We start from the raw sequence: 21,673 nt of genomic DNA on the forward strand, positions 1-21,673 counted from the left end.
AAGTTTCCCTCAGTGGTTGTTAAACAGATGCCCCACCTAGAGGTGGCTGCATCTCACCACCAGCCGGGCAAGGAATCCTTATAGAAACAGCTCTCGCACCCCACTCCAGATGCGGCTGCATCTCAGTGCTGGGCAAGGGATCTTTGTGCATTGTATTGAGCTCAGTATTTGGCTCGGTGTTTTTCCTGGGTCTTGGGAATTACGAGGTTCAGATGCAGGAAAAAAAAGAGATTCAGTGGGAAACCAGAATTGCTGACTCATTGCCGAGGCCAGTATACAGGCTAATGCATGGGACACATTTTCTTGTATTGATTCCATAGTCCCTGCTAACAATAACAAATTCTTTTTACCTTTCGCTTGCCATACTGGCAGCATTTTAGAAAATAATTGTTGACCCATTCCTAACGTTGATACGGCTGCAGGGATGGACTTTCCCAATTCCTGTATTTCAGCTGTAGCATAACAGTTTATTTGCCATTACTTCTATGTTAGAAGCATCCAGTACTCCAACTCCTAATCCAGTTTTACCCAAAGCAGTTCAATACATTTCATGGGAGCCTTTTCTTTAGGGTACCCACCCCTCCTGGCTGCCAGGTATATCCAATAAATTTCAGTAGTTCACACTGAGATAATATTAGGGCAGGTCTACCTTCACTGGGCCTCTACCGTACTGCCCCTTGTAGTAATCAGAGAAGGTGTTGTAATGGTCTCTCTTTCCTTACATCCAATTTAATACAACACACAGGTGCATTCAGCTGGGCTTGCAGGCTGGAAGTTGATAAAGACTTGCCCATTATTACTGATTTCCCCTCCCCCCCACAAGAAACCAATGATTTCACATACCTTTTTTCCCCTTGGTTATTTCACTTTGTTTTTCTTCTTCTTTTAATGTTTATTCTTCCATTCCCACCAACAGATACACCTTGTGTCTTATGCATATTTTGTCTTTTAATTTGCCTTTTAGCACGTAAGGATGTTTCCCTGTTAACAGACTGGCATTCCTTGACCTCTGCTTTTCTGCAACATTGGTTTCTGTAAATACAGTTAGAATGCTTATTAATCCTTTTCTGCCTAATGCAGTATCTTCCCTTTTGTAACACAATACACAACAATGCTAGCAACAAGACAAACAACATAAGACAAAACAAACACAAAACACAATCTTTGTTACAACAGTAGATTCATGGTATTCTGGGTTGCTCTTCAGCTGGTACCAGCTTTTCCTGATTTTCTGAAAGACAAAAAGAACATGTTTCTACCCCCTTTGTGGTGGCAGATTATTGCTTAAAATATCCCTTCCTTTTACAAATACCCTTGCTGATTGCAGGCAAAACAGAGCAATTACCCCCATACTTTCTTGTGTTTTGTTCTATAGGCAGGACAGGTTTAATGGCTTTTACCCTTTAAGGGTTTAGGGGAAATTATCCCACTGTTCACTCATGACATTCATGAAGTGGTGTACGTCAGTTTCCCTTTTTATACAGAAGACCAGGTATGTAATGTTTTTTTCTGCTGTGCTAAGCTTTAAGTTTATTCACAGGTAATAGCTGAGAAACATCACCAGATGACCTTAAAGGTTTTTTTTCCAAAAATCTTAGACACTATACATTGTTACAGGGGTACTTATTAACAGCAAGTTTAGCCCAATTTTTAATATTAACAATATCAGTAGTATACTGCTCGATAGTATTCATCACCATGCATTTTTTGACAGGTTGCCACGTCCCATTTAGGGCTTATGTCCTGCCTTCCCACCTGTTTCTGTTGGAGCCAAAGTTTGGTGCCATCAGCCATTTTGAAAATTTGAGTGTGTGTATTTGACTAGGGGAAGTGTTGGGTGTGTTTGTGATTGGGTACATGGAAAGAAAAAGGTTGACAGAAGAGAGTGTAAAGATGAAAAAGAGCGTGGGTAAGGTTTAGAGAAAAAAGGAAAGAAAGGTTATTGGATGTGACTGAGTAAGGAGAGAGGTTGGTAAAGGCAGGTTATTCAAGAATAGAAAAATAGAATTTAAAGAAAAAAGGAAATATTTGTTTTTAAAGTTTTAGTTTAAGAAAAAAGTTAAATAATATTGAAAATTAGGATTAAAAAGAACCCATATAGCCAAAAAATTGAATTTAATAAGGCCAGTCTGTTTAGTAAGCCCATGGCCAAAAACTATAAAAGGTGGCTAAGAAAAACACAATTAAACTATTTACTATCAGGGTAGGTTAAGAAAAAAGCATTTAAAAACAATAATATTAAAAACTAGGTTTAAAAATATTAAAAACAATAAAAATAGGTTTAAAAAGGGAATTTACAGAGACAGAGCCTGTTTGGTAAGCACAGGGTAAAAAAGTGAATAAAATGCATTTAAACTATTCAATACCAGTGTAGGTTAAGATAGAAGAAAGGTTAAGAGAAAGAACAGGACAAAAAAAAAGAGATAGACAGCACATGGAGTGGAAATCCATCAACCTCATGAAGAAACTTGCACAAATACAGATGGATATCATCTTCCTTTCCAAATGTAAACGGATGGACATCATACCTAATGGACTAAAGGTAAAAAATCCACTGCTATCTACATACTACACAGACCACAGTGAGAGATTATGCCGTAGTCTATCAAAGAAACTGCGGAACCACCTGATCAGCATCCTATACAGCAAACAGGAAAACATCAAATGTCTGTTAGTCTATAAGGTGCCACAGGATTCTTTGCTGCTAGCACATGGTGGAATCAGAATGAGAGAGAATAAGAAAGAGAAGCAGGCAGAGACTGTTTAGTGAGCACATAGTAGAAAAGCATCTAGTATCAGGGTAGGATAAGAAAAAAAGAGGTTAAAAGAAAGAACAGGGCAAGAAAAGGGAAAAGAGAGCCCCTTTGCAAAGGGAAAAGATAGACAACACATGGCTGAGTCAGAGAGAGAGAGAGAGAGAAAGAGAAAAGGTGTGAGACAGAATTCTCACCTTTTAAGTCTTTCTGTAGAATGAGGCAACTTCCCTGGTTCAGATCCTCTCAGACTTGTTCTCACCACCTTTGGATTGGACCAATTAGAGTTTGTTCTACAACAGCATCATAGAATTATTTTTCCTGAACCAATTCTAGAGTCCCAAGATTTTAAATAAGAGCCATCTCCCTCCTCTTTTCCCTCCCCTCCTCTCTTCCCCCCCCACCAACTGTCTTATTCTTATCTAAAGAAACAGACCTTCAGCATTTTCCCCCACCCTGTAGCCCTTTTACAGAGGGGTTTTTATAAAAGTTAAACCATAAGCTTTTAGTAACAAGCAAATTTTAAAAGTTTTCCCCTAGGTTTTAGACTAATGTGTTATTTTTTAGTAAGCACCATGTGAAGCTGCAGCAAAGCGCCTGTTAGCAAAGCAGCCTCTGTGAGTTAGTGGATCAGAGATAAGAAGGCTGCTTCTTCCCCCAATTTTTTAACACATGCAAGTAAAAGTTACATTAAATTTTGCAAAGGTATAATTACTTGAAAAGACAAAGCTATATGAAGACACATCCCTTTATTTACAAGTGTGTTGTAATAAAATAGAGCAGGCAGAAACACCCCGGTTTAAAACCCCAGGTCCTTAGTAACAGCCAGTTTATATTCCCCTTATTCTGTAAACCAATGGATTAGAGAGAAGAAGTTTGTTTCTTTCCCCATTTTTTTTTTAAAAAGAGAGAGGTGAAAGTCTTGGAAAGGTTGAAAAGACAAGTCTATGTGAAGACATTTTTTATTTAGCTCCTTAGGCTTAAGTGTTTGAATAAAATGTAAGTATGCAGAAACAGTTCAGGGTTTAAAAACACAGAAAACCTGTTTATAAAAGTAATGTATAGTGATAAAAAAGTTTCTTCCTAGGTTTTATACTATCATGGGTTATTTTTAGTGTATGTGTATATATATATATATATATATATATATATATATATATATATATATATAATAAATTTAGTAAGAGCCCTGCTTTTCTCTTATCTAAACAATTAGGACCCTGTAACAAAAGCTGAACAACACATACTATAAACAATTTTAAAATGCATTTTTAAAGTAATGTCTAAAACGCCCTCTTTTTAACTTATTAAATAAACACATGAAATAAACCTACCTGAAGACACATTCCTTTATTTGTAGGGGCATTTAAATAAAAAAAGAGCATGCAGAAGCACCCCAGACCTAAACCCACAAACCCTTACTAAGAAAAAGTTTTTCCCACAAGGTTTTTAGTGAGAACCACTTGAAACAGCCTTTTGAAGGTAGTGGATTAGAAAAGAAGAAGACGCCTTTGAAAAACAGGCTACCTGAAGACACTTTTTTAAAAAAAATTAGCCTCCATTGGCATAAAGTGTTTCATTAAAATGTAAAAGAGCAGGCAGAAGCACCCCAGGTTTTTAGTAACAGACAGTTTATATACCCCTTATTTTGTTAACCATTGGATTAGAGAGAAGAAGTTTGTTTCTTTTCCCACTTTTTAACAAAGAGAGGTGAAAGGTTTGGAAAGGAATAAACACTTGAAAAGACAAGTCTACCTGAAGACCCATACCTTCCTTTAGCCCCTTTGGCATAGGTGTTTCAATAACATGTAAGTCTGCAGAAACAACCCAGACTTAAAAACACAGAAAGCCAGTTTATAAAAGCTTTCCCCTAGGTTTTAGGCTAGCACTGGTCTTTTTTTTTTTAGTAAGGACAGCAGGCTTTTGCAGCAAAGCAGCTATCAGCAAAAACAGCCTTTGTAAACCAGTAGATCAGAGATAAGGCTGCTTCTTTGCCTGCTTTTTAACACATACAAGTGAAAGTTATTATTAAGTTTTGTAGAGGAATAAACACTTTAAAAGACAACCCTATATGAAGACAGAGCCCTTTATTTAACATTTTTACATGCGTGTTTCAATTTAAAAAAAGAAAGCATGCAGAAAACATGCCAGAGTGAAAAACTACAGAACCTTCATAACAGCTAGTTTATATCCCCCTTATTTTGTAATCCAGTGGATTAGAGAGAGGTTTATTTTCCTCCCCACTTTTTAACAAATCCATGTGAAAGTTATAGTAAGCTTTTATTTTCCTAGGGCTTTTAGATTTAAGTATGAATTTTTTGTTGCATTATTAGAATGTCTTTGTTTTTAAATGTTTGCAACCCGTGCACTGAGACACAGGTACAAGCCCCTGTTTGTTTTGGGTCCATAGATTTTAGTAAAATAATACAATACAGGCTGGAGATTTCTTTACATTTTAAAAACAGATAAGACTAATTAGGCTAGCCAGTGCTTCATGCACTATAGTCTGCCTTAGCAAGGCTCTAGGGGTCACTCCCCCAGTTTGCTTTTTTTTTACACAGACTTCTTAAACTCTGTTAAAGTTTTAAGAAATGGTGAGATTGCTTTGAAAGATACTTTATGAAAGTTATAACAAGTATTTTATTCCATTTACTGATTGTAAAAGACAAAAACCACCGCTTTGTGACTGCATGAAGCTCAGAGATAGCCTATCTGAAGAATACCCTCACCCCTTGACTTTCCCCCCTACTTTTAACACTTGATAAACATGCAGTGTTTCATTATATAAAGGTTTTTAACATTTAACACGAAAATACAGAATTGACTGAGCTGTAACATAACATGACCTTTTAAAAGGATATTCTGTATGCAGTGAGGCCTATTTGAAGCATTGTTCTATGTTTTTAAAGTTTATTATGAACCAGGGAAGTTGCCTCATTCTACAGAAAGACTTAAAAGGTGAGAATTCTCTCTCACACCTTTCTCTCTCTCTCTCTTTCTCTGTCTCAACCATGTGCTGTCTATCTTTGCCCTTTGCAAAGGGGCTCTCTTTTATCTTTTCTTGCCCTATTCTTTCTTTTAACCTCTTTTTTTTCCTTAACCTACCCTGATACTAAATGCTTTTCTACCATGTGCTTGCTAAACAGACTGCCTGCTTCTTGTTCTTATTCTCTCTCATTTTGATCCCATCATGTGCTGTCTTTCTTTTCATCTCTCTTCTTTCTGAACCTACACTGGTATTGAATAGTTTAAATGTATTTTTATTCACTTTTTAACCCCTTGATTACTAAACACGCTCTGCCTTTGTAAATTCCCTTTTTAAAGCTATTTTTATTGTTTTAAATATTAATGTTTTAAAGGCTTTTTTCTTAACCTACCCTGATAATAAATAGTTTAATTGTGTTTTTCTTAGCCACCCTTTATAGTTTTTGGCCATGGGCTTACTAAAGAGGCTGGCCTTAGTAAATTCCCTTTTTTGGCTATATGTGTTCTTTTAAAACCTAGTTTTTAATATTATTTAACTTTTTTTCTTAAACTAACCCTTTAAAAACAAATATTTCCTTTTTTCTTTAAGTTCTAGCTTTCTGTTCTTGAATAACCTGCCTTTACCAACCTGTCTCCTTACTCAATCACATCCAATAACCTTTCTTTCCTTTTTTCTCTAAACTGTGCCCACACTTTCTTTTTACATCTTTACACTCTCTTCTTTCAACCTTTCTCTCTCCTTGTACCCAAGCACAAACACACACAACACTTCCCCATGTCAAATATATACACACACACACATTTTCAAAATGGCTGATGGCGCCAAACTTTGGCTCCAATGGAAATAGGGTGGGAAGGCAGGACATAAGATACCTAGAATAGGTTTGATGCTGATGTTAGTAGTATACTCCTCGATAGCATTCATCACCATGCATTTTTGACAGGTTGCCACACCCCATTTAGGGCTTGCCGACCTGTCAAAAATGCATGGTGATGAATGCTGTCGAGCAGCGTACTACTACTATCAGCATCAAATCTATTCTAGGTATCTTGTTATATCATTAATTATATCCTTGGGGTTCTGTGAGTTAAAAGGTAGGGGGTATCATGCCTATAAGCAGACCCCTTTTGTACCTGTCTTCAGATTTCAGCACTGCACACACAAAAATATTTTCTACTTAGGGTTAACCTGTCCCTTTCTTATTCTTAGGTTTGACTCCTTTTTTTTCTCCTTACTCTTGAGGAGTCAGAATTTGAGCCTTTAGGTTTCAGGTAGTTTGTTTGCTGACCAGGTCTGTCCTTTATCTGAGGCTCCTTTGTGCTGCCATTTATGGGCAGTTCTGGTTACCCATTCTTGGAACCAGCCAAGAAATAACCACAAACCAAGGTCGAACTCAATTAGTATTGGGGCTTGATTTATTACTTGCTTCCCTTATCTGCACAATTATACTCACACACACGTTGAATTCATTCTACTGGCAGACTGCAAGTGCAGATGTTGTTTTCAATCTTAGGTGACTGGCGGTGATCAGGCTCCAGCTGCCCAGAGATTGAACCACTAAGTGATGAGAATCCCTGGAGTCTCTTTGTATCTGCAGGAGGGCTCCACTGCTTCCTGTCTGGTCCCGAGTTCTTGCTGTCGTGGATTACATCTCTCTGTTGGCTGCTACTGCTGGAGGTTTTTATATTGTCCCATGTACACCTGGATTACCCTTACACGGTAATATTTGCGACTGGTTTCTTACACTCATACTGTCTCAGTCTCTCCTAACATATTGATTACATATTCATAAGCACAAATACAATTGGTGATATAGCTTTAAGCAAGCACCTCACATCAGCAAGCACGTCTGCTGTTTGTAGTTCAGATAGAAAACTGTGCAAACCGCACTTTAAGAGCAAGGTAACCAGTAAAACAGGAAACCTACAGGGACCCAGACTGCATTTGGAAGAGTAAAAAGAGAGGGAGTAGATGGGGAAGAAAAGGGGGGCACGTGCATCAGGGCATGTGGGGACCATGTCCGGCTACAGTTCTCTCCTTCCTCTATGAGTTAGGTAATTTGCATTAACACAGAGGCTTTCTGGCCAGCTTTTGGATCCAAAGCTATCAGCAGCTCAGAGACTCTGTCTTAAAAGGGACACAGTCAACTTCCACCAGATTTAATTAAGTAGCATGTTTTGTTTGCATTTCTTTTACCCATTCTACAATATACACTGCACATGTCCTGGGAAAAATGCACATTCCTTCCACAGTTTAACTTCTAGAACAGGGATAGGCAACCTATGGCACGTGTGCCGAAGGCGGGACACAAGTTGATTTTCAGTGGCACTCACACTGCCTGGGTCCTGGCCACCAGTCCGGGGGCTCTGCAGTTTAATTTCATTTTAATGAAACTTCTTAAACATTTTCAAAGCCTTATTTACTTTACATACAATAGTTTAGTTATATATTATAGACTTATAGAATGAGACCTTCTAAAAACGTTAAAATGTATTACTGGCACGCGAAACCTTAGATTAGAGCGAATAAATGAAGACTCGGCACAGCGCTTCTGAAAGGTTGCCGACCCCTGTTCTAGAACATTATATTAGCCATATCAATTTTTACATACGGCGTAACTGTTTCTTTTGTGCTCAGGAGTTTTCATGTACCCTTATCAAAGTGACAGTCTGATTACTCAGAGCCACCTTAAGGCTCAGTGTTCCGAATGTTGCATTTTTTGTGCACCTCACCCCTACTGTTGCTCCAGAGGGATGTTGTCATTTTTTTAAATTTATTTCTTATTCTTTTACTACAGCTCTTCTCTGCTATTTTGTTACCAGAAAAGGAATCCAGAACCTTTCCCCATTCTCCTGAGTTTGACTGCCCTGCTGCAGCCTCCCCTTTGGTCTTTAAAAAGATTTTGAACTTTATAAAGCATTGAGGTACCGTAAGGGTTAAATGCTCAATACCAAACCCAAACAACACAAGTTACCTGTGTCTGGCAAACAGTGTCTGTCAGTTTTGCAACTTTGGATGAGAGAGTCAAATGGATTTTTAGTAGTATTATTGAAAAACAGAAACAAGAAGTTAATCTTAAACCCACAAAACGGAGTTTTACAAACCAGGAGTTTTGGTTTAGGTCCTAAACACTCCACATATTTACACAATATATTTATACACACACACACACACACACTCTTTTGCTTAACATCCCTCTACACTACTTTAATTTTTACACAGCTGTACATAGTTTACATTTGTATACATTTGGGGGCAGTTACGTTCCAATAGAAACCCCTTATGTTCTTTTAGTGCATTTGACTAAATTGTTCCTAGTCAAATGATTTAAATCAGATTGTCTCTTTGCCTGGCTTATTTACAGACCTTCCTTTGGAAAAGGGCCCATTTTCCCTTCAGAATGGCTAAAAAACAACCAAAAATTCTCTTTATATAACACTTAAAAAAACATTTTTACAATGTTCAGCTACTTAATTCCCTCCAGCCTCTGCAGAGTTAACGTCTCACTCTCTTTCCTTAAATCACTTGCTTATCTCCCAAACTGACACCTCCATCAGCCCAGATATCACCCTTCCTAGTATTGTCCCAGGGATCTGAATTCCCCATGCCTGCACGTACTCCTCCCCTTACTCCTGCCACTCTGCCCTCAGGGCTTTCAACCTGTTCTCCAATCTCATTCTCTGTTGCCTGCCTGCTTGTCTGGGCCTGATCCTGCTTTCCTCACAGATCCACCCCTTCCTGTGGGCACAGGCTTTGTCCCAGGAACCATTTAGCCAGGAGGGGGCGCTCCTAAGCAAGCCTCCACCCCTCCTAATCCTTTTTCTTTGTTCCCTTTCTCTCTTGTTACTGGGGGGGGGTAGTGACCCGTCCTGACAGCAGGCACAGGCACTCTGCTATTATTTATAGTGTTAGACTCTATCAGTTCAGTCCAAAAGACCGTAGGCTGCCCAGGCATTCACCACCAAATTGTTACCCGCACAAAATTCTCTGTTACTCACACATTCAAGGGCACCTGCCCTTACCCCGTTCCTAGGGCTCAAGGCGTCACCTTACAACGTAGGGCCACCTTACCTTGTTTCTAGGGCTCAGGCAGAACCCTGCGGGTTTGCAGGCCTTTTTACCAGTGAAAGAGCCTTACACAGTAATATCCTACCTAGCCTCTATTTATTAACAATCACCCAAACCAGACTGCACACACTACACATAGAATATCAGAGTTGGAAGGGACCTCAGGGGGTATCTAGCCCAAACCCCTGCTCAAAGCAGGACCAATCCCCAGACAGATTTTTGCCTCAGATTCCTAGATGCCACCCCCAAGGATTGAACTCACAATGCTGGGTTTAGCAGGCCAATGCTCAAACCACTGAGTTATCCCTCCCCCACACAGTGCTCACCACTCCCTGGAGGGGGAGGGGCTGCAGAAAGCTCATGGCTCCCCCCTCTGCAGACAGGGTGGGGCACTAATGCTCCCCCCACCTCTCAGCTGCATTTCCCTCCTTTCCCCTCCTCACATGTGAATTAGGCCTCTCACTCCTCCCTCCCCCTCCCCCATCCACTGCAGTGAGCTGTGCGGGTCTCAGCCTGGATCCCCCATGGCCCATGCACCATCCCCTGCCAGAGCAGGGTGGGATGGGCCCTGCTGCCCAGAGCTGGAGGGGAAGGGGCCGTCCCTGAGAGACCCAACCTCCACCCCCATCCCTGGGGACCTGCCCTGCCCCCGTGCAGTGTCTGTGCCTCACACTGGAGGATGAGGGAGAAATTTGACCTCTCTGCAATGCCTGTCCTCCCTGTTCCCCAAACCCACCCCCATGGGGAAGGGGAAACCCCCAGCAGTTCCATTTCCCTCCATCCCTCTGCTGCCTTCTGGTGTTCTCGGGAAGGAGGCTGAGAGATGGGAGCTGGGGAACCCCCTGTTGTACGTAACCGCCGGAGCTGATACCTCAATGTGGTCCCCATGGTGGGGGAGCCCTGGGGTGGACCCTGCTCGGGCTGGAGGGGCACCGGCAGAGCTGTGGGGGCAGGGAGCCTAGGACTGGGATAGCAAGGGGCTGTGGGTCGGGATTGAGGGGCACTCCAGTCTCCACAGACCATCCAGCTCCCTCCCCCCTATTTCCACTCACCCCTAGACCTGCAGAGGGGGGCTCAGCACCTGGATCTCAGACCCTGCAGCCCGGGTTCCCCAGGGTTTGTGACTCAGAGCCTGGGGAAGCAGCAAGCACAGGAACCTGAAAGCAGAAGTGGGCGCTGGCAGGGGTGGTTGTGGGGAGATGCTCTCTCAGAAACCCCAGCACCAGGATCCTGCCAACCTCACCTCCCTCTGGCTGGGTCTGCCTGCAGCTTCCCTGCAACAGGGGCAGGCTACATATTGCTTGTGGGGCTGGAAATAGAATCCAGGAATCCGGGCTCTGAGCCCTGCTAACCCCGACTCTCCTCCCAGAGCTGGGACAGAACCCAGGAGTCCTGACTCCCTGTCTCCACCCCCAACTGTAACCCACTAGACCCTGCTCCTCTCCCAGAGCCAGGGACAGAACCCAGAAGGGACAGAGCTCCCGGCCCCTGCATCCGCTCTAACTCTTTATTACTGCTGTCTCCAGTTACTAATATAGATATTTTAACGGTAGCAGTTTGCATCTCTCATCATATTGTACATGCTGCAGACACTAATCACTTACCCGGAGCTGAGATGCGTCTGTGTCTGGGGTGGGGCATCTGGGTACAGCACACAGGAACAGCAGGTGCCATGTTAGGATGGCTGGTGAATCCCGACTCCAATGGGAACAGCCAGGTGCTTGTGGAGACCTGCCTGTCAGGGAGCAGGTGCGAGTGTCAAGGCGAGGGCTGCGGCGAGATGTGAGATTTCAAGACAGGAAGGGGAAGTCAGGGCGTGAATCTGGCCCTAGAACAGGGATTGTCACCACACACATTTTCTGGCTGGTAGCTGCTTGGAGAATTCTTCCTGAAATACTGAATCAACTTTATTAAAAACAAAGAAATATGCACAGATCCATGTCGAAATCATTGTCATTCATTTATTTAGGGGGGTTTTGCAGACTCAATAATAAAAATAATGTTCAGTTCTCTCTAGTCTTTCCTGGACCTGTACGGAATAGAGACACAGATAAGGGGCTTTGAACATTCCTGTCTTTTGCTGTTAATTTTGCTTTTTTAGTCCTGCTGGCGAATGAGTCTGCTGCTGTGTAAAGTGATCCCTGTATGTCGTTATCTCTTTCCACCATAGGCGCAGACTTTTATTTTTCCCCAGGGAATGCTCCACCCCGGCTCCGCCCAAGGCCCTGCCCCCACTCCACCCCTCTCTCTGCCCCCTCCCCCAAGGCCCTGCCCTCGCTGCACCTCTTCCTGCCCCCAAGGCTCTGCCCTCACTCCAACCCCTTCCCCTGAGGCCCCCTCCCCCGCCTGCTGCTGCTCTCCACCATCCCCCAAACCCTTTCCTGAGCCACCAAACAGCTGTGATTGGTGGGTGCTCAGCACCAACTATTTTTTTCCCATGGGTGTTCCAGACCGGGAGCACCCACAGAGTCGGCCCCTGACTTTCTTACAGCCTCCCAGCTAGCTTCTAAGTCTGCTGGGAAAAGGGATATTAACAAACATAAACGTATCCCTTTTCCCAGCAGACCTACTCAGCCCGGCGCTCCAGGGGACAAGCCCTGGATGGGGAGATGGGTAGGGAAGCAGTGGGCGGTGGGGGTCAGGGGTGATATCGGAAATGGATGGGGAGCTTGGGGAGGCAGTGGGGGCCATGGGTGATTGGGGGAGTGAGTCTGGGGCCGAAGCCTACTACTGCATGGCCAGGGACTGGGGCCAGAACTCGCCACTGGGATGCCAGGAGACAGAGCCCAGAGATGGACCCCAGGCCCAGAGATGGATCCCAAAACTCCCCAGCTGGAGATCACCACCCCAGGGCTGAAGCCTGACCCCACCACCCTTCGGAAGGTGGGGAACTCACTGGCCCCTGCTCTGCCAGTGTTTGTGTATCCTCAGGGGGCAGGGACAAGCCCCTGCTGGCGGCCCTAGGGGAGGGGCCTCTGTTCCCCCCCCCCCAAGTCACCACCCAGGAGGCTCTGGCCGCAAGAAAACTGCATTTGAGAAACGCTGCCCCAGAACGTCTTGCACAACCTGGATCCACTGGCTGGAGATCTCAGCAGCCAACGATGCAAGGAGAGAGATTGTCCCAGAAACAGGCAGCTCCCACAGACAGCCGGCTTCTGACCCCACCATGGGGGAACTGGCTGTGGGGAGGGAGAATGGGACACGGGTATTTCCCCTCTAGGGTCTCTTAGCAGGGGAAACGTCAGCAGAGCGGAACTAGTCCATTGAGCGCATACGTTTGTTCAGCTGACGAGGGGAATTTCCCAGTGGCTCCTTCCTCCAGCATTGGCCTGGCAGGACCCGAGGGACCTGGGATGTCAGACCCCTGTGTGCCACTGCCTGACCCTCAACGTGCAGTGACTTGGCTGGTGCTCAGACCCATTCCCAGCTGCGCACAGGCCCATGGTGTAACTGCACCCTTGGCACCAGCTGGCTCCATCTTTCACAGAAAGGCCTGCTGTGACTCGGTTTCCCTGCACTGTGGTGGGGGGAAGAGGCGGTGCATTGTGGGGTGCCTGTGTGTGAAATCTGCTGTGTTTCTCACCCTCTGGAAGGTGCTTCACAGTGGCCCCACCACCAGTGTCTATCTATATACAAGCTTTACAGGATCAGTCACCTCCTTTACAGGCAGAGCCAGGCTCCAGTTCCCTCCCTGACTGACTTCTCCCTGGCTGCCCCCTGCCTCCTTGCTCCCTCCCAGCCTTTATAGCCCTGGGCTTGTCAGGCCACCAGGTGTTGCTAATCCTCAGGCCAGCATGAGGCCTTTTCCATCAGCCCCAATCTGTTTTCCCTTATTGGATCTGACTGGGCAGGGGCTAATTAGGTGCTTTTGCACCAGCACCCTGCTACAGCTTGTTTTAAGCCATGAGGACACATTTTCAGCCTCATAACTACGTACACAAAATTACAATCTATTACAACAATGCTCAGTGCATCATGAGCCTTCCGAAGACACCCAACATGACAAACTTTGCATTGGATCCCACACAATCATATTATAAGGATGAACATGGGGGTGCAGGGTGTTCCCCCAAGGTACAGAGCATCACAGATTGAATAACAAAATGGCAGATGAAATTTAATGTTAATAAATGCAACGTAATGTATGTTGGAAAACATAATCCCAACTATACATATAAAATGAACTGTTACCACTCAAGGAAGAGATCTTGGAGTCATTGTGGATAATTCTCTGAAAACATCCACTTCCCTTCACAAATATTATGGAGCATACAGCACGTGGCTATTAGCCTAGGGATATTGTCATTGGCCATGTCCAGTTTCCCATACAGGCATCGCCAGCAGGCTTTTACAGCCAAATGCACACTCCATAGTCATTCTGCACTTGCTCAGCCTGTAGTTGAACCACTCCTTGCTGCTGTCAAGTTGCCCCGTTGCTGCTGTCAAGTTGCCATGGCATTAAGGGGTCGGCAAAATGCCCAGGATCACAAAGGGCATTTCGACTTTCCCTACATGGATCTTCGGGTCCATGAAGAAAGTCCCTGCTTGCAGCTTCTTAAACAGGTCAGTGTTGCGAAAGATGCATGTGTCAGGGATCAGGGTTAGAACCCAGAGCACCAAGCCAGCACCTTAGCCACAAGCCCTTCTCTCCACTCATGTTAGTTGGTGCCCCTGAGAGTGAAAAACCCTGCCCATCTGTGAAACGAGTGGGTGAGGGCTCAGGCAGGGTAGAAGAGAGACTCTCTGTGGCTGGGGTGTGAGAGGCTCTTTCCCCCGGGGGCAGTGGGGTTTGGGAGGGGGCAGGCTTTAGACCTGGCTGCAGGAGACTCTGGAATACTTCCCCATGATGCAGCGCTCCAGCATCTCCAAGGCCTAGTTGACTCTGCCCTGAATCTGTCACAGTTCCAGCCCTGGGCCGACTCCTTCCCCGTTTCCTCCTCACTGTGACCCCCCCGGCCCCACACTGGATGGGCCAGAGATGCCCAGCCTGGGCCCATGGTGTGAGGGGGCTATTTCAGCCGGATCTCAGAATATTCCATATCCGGGGCCTCCAGAGGCTCCCCCTCTTTGTGTTGCAGATTGGAGAAGTCGATGGCGGCGTAGTGCAGCTCCTCTGGCTCCCCAGGGCCTAGCGGGGCCTGTGCTGCTGCAGCCCCATCCTGGATGCCTTTGGTCCAGTGGCCGGCTGGAGTCTTGTGATCCTGAGTGAGAAGAAAGGCAGAGACACCAGGCAGAGACTTGCATCAACCCTGCTGAGCTGATTGCATGGGCTGCCCCAGGCCTCATTTCCTCCACCCTCCACGCAAATGTATTTCCTGCATTGGGTATGCACTAGCAAGAGGTGGGGGAATGGGTGTGTGTCACACTCGCTGCACGCATGTGCCGATCCCATGTCAAAACCAGCTTGGTTAATGCATTCACTGCATCACCTCCACAAGCCGTGAATTAGCAAGATGCATGGGGGTGTGTGCATTTCATGCACCACACATGCAGGATTTCATCCTATGCATCTTGTCACAGCACAGGTTCAATAAATGTATTGACTGGATTTCATGCACCAGGCATGCATTAACTGCTCCCATGCAGCTTGAGGCAGCACTGGATACGTTAATGCATTTAATGCATTGCGTGCACCAGCCACACATTAGCAAGACACATGGGCTTCTGTGCATTTTACACATTGTACATGCATGCACTGATCTCATGCATCTTGGGGCAGCACCGGTTAAGTTAATGCATTCTCTACATTCCCTGCACCGGCCACACATTAGCCAGATGCATGGGGTTCTGTGCATTTTATGCACTGTGCATGCATGATTTGATCCCATGCATCTTGTGGTTGCAAAGTCTATGCTGATGCATTCATTGCATTTTCTGAAGAGTGCAACAGACACAGAACACCCTGCATACACGGTCTGAACACAAGCACCTGATACAATAGCAGGCAGCTGCAGAAATGCATTTCTTCCCCGGTTGGTGCATGCAGGAGATGCCAAGGGATTGGCAGCATTCCAGCCCGAATCTAGTCCCGTGCACTTTGTGAAGGCACATGAATGCATTCGTTGCATATCCTCCCCTCTGAGCGAGACCCGAGGGATGAGGTGCGTTTATGCATGCAGGAGCTGATCACATGCAGTTCGGGGAGCCCGGGCTGGTGGCAGGGGTGCATTTCTTGCACCGGGCAGACATGGGGAGTTGGGTGCCCTGGTGAAAGCCTGGCTTATAGTCCTGCATTCATTAAGGGGGTAGGAGCGGGGCAGGGAGGGGACAGAGTTTAGAAATGGAGGGGAGCAGAGATGAGGTGGGAAGAGCAGGTGGGCTTGGTCCCCCGCTACCCCCAGGTACATACCATGGGGATGGTGAGGATGTTACTGTAGATCAGGCTGGCGTCGTCGGCCGTGTGCTCGGCCTGGCTCCTGTTAGCCATCTCCCCAGCCTCGGCACTGTGGGGCACCGGCTCCCGGCCCCGCAGCCTGTGGGGAGACAGATCAGGACGACTCATGAGACTGGGAGGGGTTAGAATAGCCCCGTGGGGTGGAGGAAGGTGGCAGCCCAGTATGAGAGTCTAGAGCACAGGGGACTGGGATAGGCCAGAGAGAAATGGGTTGGGGGAGGGATCTCACTGGGTGGACGGTTGTGGGGGGAGATGGCAGGGGATCTCAGGAGGATCTCAGTGGGGGGCAGAGGGGGAGGCATCAGACTCGCTTGATCACACAGAAGCCGAGAAGGAAGAAGCCAATGGCGACCCCCAGCCCACAGGCTGCGCCGATGCCCAGCAGCTTGACAGGCTCCTCCGCACCTGCGAAAACACAAAAAATGGGGCATGGCTGGGAGAGAACCCAGGAGTCCTGGCTCCCAACTCCCGTATCTCCAACTCCAAGACCCCACTCTTCTTCCAGGGCTGGGGACAGAACCCAGGAGTCAGAGTGTCTCACCTCTCCGTGGGGGGCTGTGTTCAAAGTGCAGGGCGGTGTAGCTCCCATGGGGGTTGGAGCCGAGGCAGAAGATCCGGGGGCACCTGTCCCCGCTCCCCGTCCAGCTCAGGGTGCTGATGGCCTCGTCCCCCTGGGCCCAGGAGCTGACCTGCAGGGCCCCTCGTGAGCTGTTCCCAGCCAGGGGCTCCCCGTCCACCTGCCACTGGAGCCAGTAACAGGGCATCCTGTGGGTTCTTCTGCCCTGGGGTGTCTCTTTGGCCGTCCCCTGGGCGCTGATCTGCCCCGTCCTCAGCCAGCTGCACTTCACACCAACCCACCTGCTTCTCCACCCTCAGCCTGGGCGCTCACAGCCCTTATAGACAGCCAAGAATTCTGTTCAAGCCTCAGTTGCACCCCTCAAAGCAGCTAATTAACTATGGCACGGCCGGGGGTGTCAGCGTCCCAGGGGTTAACCCCACTCACACTCGACGAGCAGCTGGAACGTCCCCTGGGCAGAGCTCTCCTTGTTCTGGGCCCAGCACCCGTACAGCCCCCCGGCCTCGGCCGTCATGTTGAGCAGCTCCAGCTGCAGCTGATTCTCCCCCATGGGGCGGGAACCCTCGATGGCTCGGCCCCCCCTCACCCAACCCAGAGCAGCAGGGGGGCTGCTGGCGACGGAGCAGAGGAACCGCAGGGAGTCGCCCTCCCAGGCTGCGAGCTGTGACCCGTTCGCCACCAGGGTGCCGGGATCTGGGAATAGAAATAACACAGAGCCACTCGCACCCTGAGCCAGCCAGTCCCTGCCCAGGGGCCGGATCGGGGCTGGCGCCCCCTAGAGAGGAAAAGCCCCGTGACCCACTCCCCGCCCCCTAGTGATACCTTGGAATAGTTGGGGGTCGCTCCTGTTAGCTCTGGAGACGGTGATTTGCAGAGTCCTCACTGGAGCTGAAATACCCACGGCAACATATTAGATTGGAGAGAGCCCCACACTGACCCCCTGATCCGCAGCCCAGCACCCCCCACTGAGCCCCGCCCTGCTCCCTACATCCCAGCACCCCCTGCAGCCCAGTACCCTCCTCTTTCTGCCATGACACCCCCTAGAGCCTTACTCTGCACGTGCACACGCAGGGCCCAGTGGCCGACTTGTAGGAATTCTTGGTCCAGCACTGATACTCCCCAGCGTCCCCTCTGCTGAGATTCGACAGCTCCAGGCGCCCGGCCCCTCCCTCGCCAGGGCTCAGGGACTCGTTCCCTTTGGCCCAGCTCAGGGTGGCCTCGACTCTGCTCCCAGCCTCACAGCTCAGACTCAGGGAGTCACCCTCCTGTGTCTCCAGAGACACGACGTCGCCCTCAGCTCCCCACACATCTGGCACTGGAAGAGACGAGCAGGCGGGTTTCATCCCCCCAGAGATTCCCCACTAACAAGCCGAGACGCAGCCACCTCTGAGATGGGGAATGGGGGCTGGTTGCAGAGGCACCTGTCGCCCAGCGCTGAGATGCAGCCCCTCTGGGGTGGGCGCACAATCTCGGAGCCTTTCCACGGCAGCACGTCTCCGTCACAGCGATCGCTCCCTAACTCATCTCCTCCCCGCTGCCCAGCGCCCCCTAGTGCTGCCCCGGGGTCTGGAAGCAGAGGGAACAGTACCTGTTCCCACCACCACCCTCCCCACAGTCCTGTGGCTGCCTCGGGCTCTCCCCTCTGGGCATGGATCAGACTGGCCCGGCTGAGCCTGGGGCCTGGCCCTGAGCGTGGGCTGAGCGTGACTAGGAGGCACTCGCTGATTCCCGGGGCTCGCAGCACAGCCTCTCACCGGGACGTCCATTCCTGGTCAGGGTCCTGGTGATGTTGGGGGGCGTTGGCGGGTCTGTAACACAAACCAGACAGGGGGGGATCAGGGGGCTTGAGTCTAGACATGGCCCCTCACTGTGAGCTCAGCTGGCGGATGGGAAAGTCCCTGAGGTGACACAAGACCCGTGGGCAGGGAAGGGAAGGTGGCTGGCATGAGGGGGGGGGAATCCCAGCAAGGGGGGGACTGGAATGGGGGGGTGGATCCCAGCACAGGAGATTTCTGGGGGCAGTGCAGGTTGGGGGCAGAGAAGATCCCAGACGAGAAGGACCTGGGGGTGGGGATGGGGAGGGGAGTCATAGCCAAGGGGGGCAGGAAGGGGTGAAGATCCCAAGGAAGAAGGGGCTGCACGGTGTGGAGGGAAGGGGCCTGGAGTAGAAGTGGCTGAGGGTGCCTGGTCGGCGGTGGGGATGCCAGCACAGGGTTGAGTTGGGGGAGGGGCTGGAGGGCAGGGCTGGGAGCCCGGGGATCCCAGAGGGGGCTGGGGGCAGCATGGAGGGGCTGGAGGGTCACTCACAGCCGACGTGGAGCCGGAAGGTTCTGCTGGTGGAAGGTCCCTGTGGTGGCCTGTAGGTGACGCTGCAGACGAGCTCTTTTCCGTTGTCCCCCAGGCCGGGCGTGAAGCTGAGCACGGAGCTGTGGGCCCAGGTGCCGTTCGCCAGCTGGGCTGAGACGTCCCGGGCTGTGTCGCTGAACGGCCCCATCCAGGTGACTCGGGGAGGGGGCCCGGAGCAGCGCCCAGGGGCCGTGCAGGTCACAGTCACCGGCTCCCTGGCCACCAGCATCCCTGGCAGCCCCTGAGCCGGCGAGATCTGGATCTCTGGCTCCTCCGTCAGCTCTGAGACACGGGGAGAGGGGAGAGAATCACTCGGGGACACGGGGCCTTTCCCCTCTAGGGGCGCGGCCCCGATCCGGCCCCAGGGTGGGGACTGGCTGGCTCAGGGGGGCTGCTGAGCGGTGACTGCGGCTGCTCTTACCTGGCACCGAGATCGTGAGCAAAGGGTGAGTGCGATCGTTATAGGAGCGGTAACTGTATTTAAAGTTTCCTTTCTCGACTCTAACGAAATATCTCCTTGCATCCGTCCGTCGGGCATCACTGATTTGCAGGGAGCAGTCACTGTGCGCTGGATCCCCCGTCAGCCGGAACCGGCCCTGGGTCTTCAGCGACCTGGGGTCACTGCTGGCCACAGGTCGATCATTCCACAAATCAGCCTTATCCTTGTACCAGTATCCGTAGAACTGGGCCGAGGGATTGTCGGTGTCGTACCGGGCTGGGTACGTGAAGTTGCAGGGGACGAGAACACAGAGACCCTTCTGCACCGACACCGACTGCGGCACCGTGAGGGAATAGCCAGACTCCAGGGACAGGGACCCTGCAGGGGACGGGGAAGGATCAAACTGGGACCCATAGAGAGCAGAGACCAACCCTGAGTTCCCCCCACAGCTCTGCCGGTGCCCCTCACTCCCAACCTGCAGCCCCCTTTGAGTCCCCTCTCTGGTCCCTTTTGCTCAGAGCCCCCTAGCACCGCACTGGGGCACTGCGCTCCCCTCCCCCTCTGGCCAGTCTCCCTTCCAAGTCCTGGGACAGACCTGGCCCTGCTTAGCGCAGGTTCTGCCCTTCCCCCTGCACTGGGGCTTACTTACCCCTCCAGAGCAGGGCGAGGATCAGGACCCTCAGCATGGCATGACCCCCTGCTCTCCAGGGGGGGCCCTGAGGGAGGAGCTCCCTTTCCCTGGCATCATGGTGTGGCAGCAGAGCTCTGCCCATGGCTGGGGCGTTGGGCTGGGACAGAGCTAGAGACAGACGGGGGGTGAGAAGTATGAGAGCACAGGCTGATTGGGGTGGGGGACAGATCTGCCTTGGGGACCATCAGTGCTGCTGGGCTTTGGAAGAGGCTAATCTGGGGCTCCTGGCAGCACAGTGACTTCCACCCTCAAAATCACCAGATGGTCCCAAGAGATCGGGCGACCAGTGCAGTTACCACAGACAACAAAGGGGAAGGGCTGCAGATCAGGATAAGTAAAGGACACGTCAGAGATCTTCCGACGAATTTGAATGAATTCAGATCAGTGGGGCAGGAAGCTGTTCAACCCAGGGGGCTGAAGGAATTAGTTGAAGAAATCTTGGAGTCACTGGCAATAATATTTGCAAAGTCATCAATGCCAGGAGAGGTCCCAGAAGATGGGGGAAGGGCTAACGGAGTGGGCATCTTTAAAAGGGGAAAAGGGAGGAGCCAGGGAACTATAGACCAGTCAACCTGACCTCGACACCTGGAACGCTACTAGAGCAATGTATAAAACCTTCAGTTTGTGAGGCTGAACGAAGGGGTGATCACCAGCATGGATTTATCAAGAACAAATCCTGTCAAACCAGCTTGGTTTCCTTCCTTGCCGAGGTAACTGGTTGAGGGCTGGGGGAAAGCAGTGGACATAACATACCTGGACTTCAGCAAGGCTTTTGACACAGTCCCACATGACATTCTCATAAGGAAGCTAGAGAAGACGTCTGACGGAACTCTAATGTGAAATTGCAGAACTACTAACTGTGGTATGTAACCTAGCATTTAAATCAGCATCTGTACCAGATGGCTGGAGTATAGCTAATGTGACACCAATTTTTAAAAATGGCTCCAGAGGTGATCCCAGCAATTGGAGGCCACTAAGACTAAATTCAGTGCCGGACAAACTGGTTGAAACTACAGTAAAGAACAGAATTATCAGATGAAGAGATAAACACAATTTGTTGGGGAAGAGTCAACATGGTTTTTGTAAAGGGAAATCATGCCTCACCAATTTAGTGGAATTTTTGAGGGAGTCAACAAGCAAGTGGACAAGGGTGATCCAGTCGATGTCCTTAGATTTTCAGAAAGACTTTGACAAGGTCCCTCCCAAAAGGCTGTTTAGCAGAGTAAGCTGTCATGGGATAAGTGGGAAGATTCTTTCCTGGATCAGTTACAGGTTAAAAGATAGGAAGCAAAGGGTAGGAATAAAAGGTCAGTTTTCACAGTGGAGAGAGGTGAATAGTGGTGTCCACCAGTGTTCTGCATTGGGACCAGTGCTGTTCAACATATTCATAAACGATCTGGAAAAAGGGGTAAACAGTGA

At 48.9% G+C, this 21,673-nt stretch overlaps 1 protein-coding gene across 1 annotated transcript; it reads right to left on the bottom strand.

Moving 5' to 3' along the window:
• Positions 1–17,190: 17,190 nt before the first annotated feature.
• On the bottom strand, positions 17,191–20,249 carry LOC120390587 (sialic acid-binding Ig-like lectin 13). The gene is made up of 6 exons (XM_039513321.1): positions 20,213–20,249; positions 19,546–19,941; positions 19,086–19,406; positions 18,533–18,586; positions 18,019–18,093; positions 17,191–17,471 (listed from the first exon to the last, which is right to left on the bottom strand). Exons 1-6 carry the CDS (start codon positions 20,247–20,249, stop codon positions 17,191–17,193), a joined length of 1,164 nt encoding a protein of 387 aa, XP_039369255.1.
• Positions 20,250–21,673: the final 1,424 nt, after the last annotated feature.

Source organism: Mauremys reevesii, linkage group 24 (assembly GCF_016161935.1).
Source record: "Mauremys reevesii isolate NIE-2019 linkage group 24, ASM1616193v1, whole genome shotgun sequence".
Lineage (NCBI taxonomy): Eukaryota > Metazoa > Chordata > Testudines > Geoemydidae > Mauremys > Mauremys reevesii.

Bases quoted from the DNA above. Each gene is read 5' to 3' on its own strand.
- LOC120390587 (XM_039513321.1), bottom strand. From the start codon at position 20,249: ATGCTGAGGGTCCTGATCCTCGCCCTGCTCTGGAGGG. The intron at 19,942-20,212 runs GTAAGTAAGCCC...CGTCCCCTGCAG, and splicing joins CCTCGCCCTGCTCTGGAGGG to GGTCCCTGTCCCTGGAGTCT. The intron at 17,472-18,018 runs GTGAGGCTGGGA...TTCTATTCCCAG, and splicing joins TGACTCCCTGAGTCTGAGCT to ATCCCGGCACCCTGGTGGCG.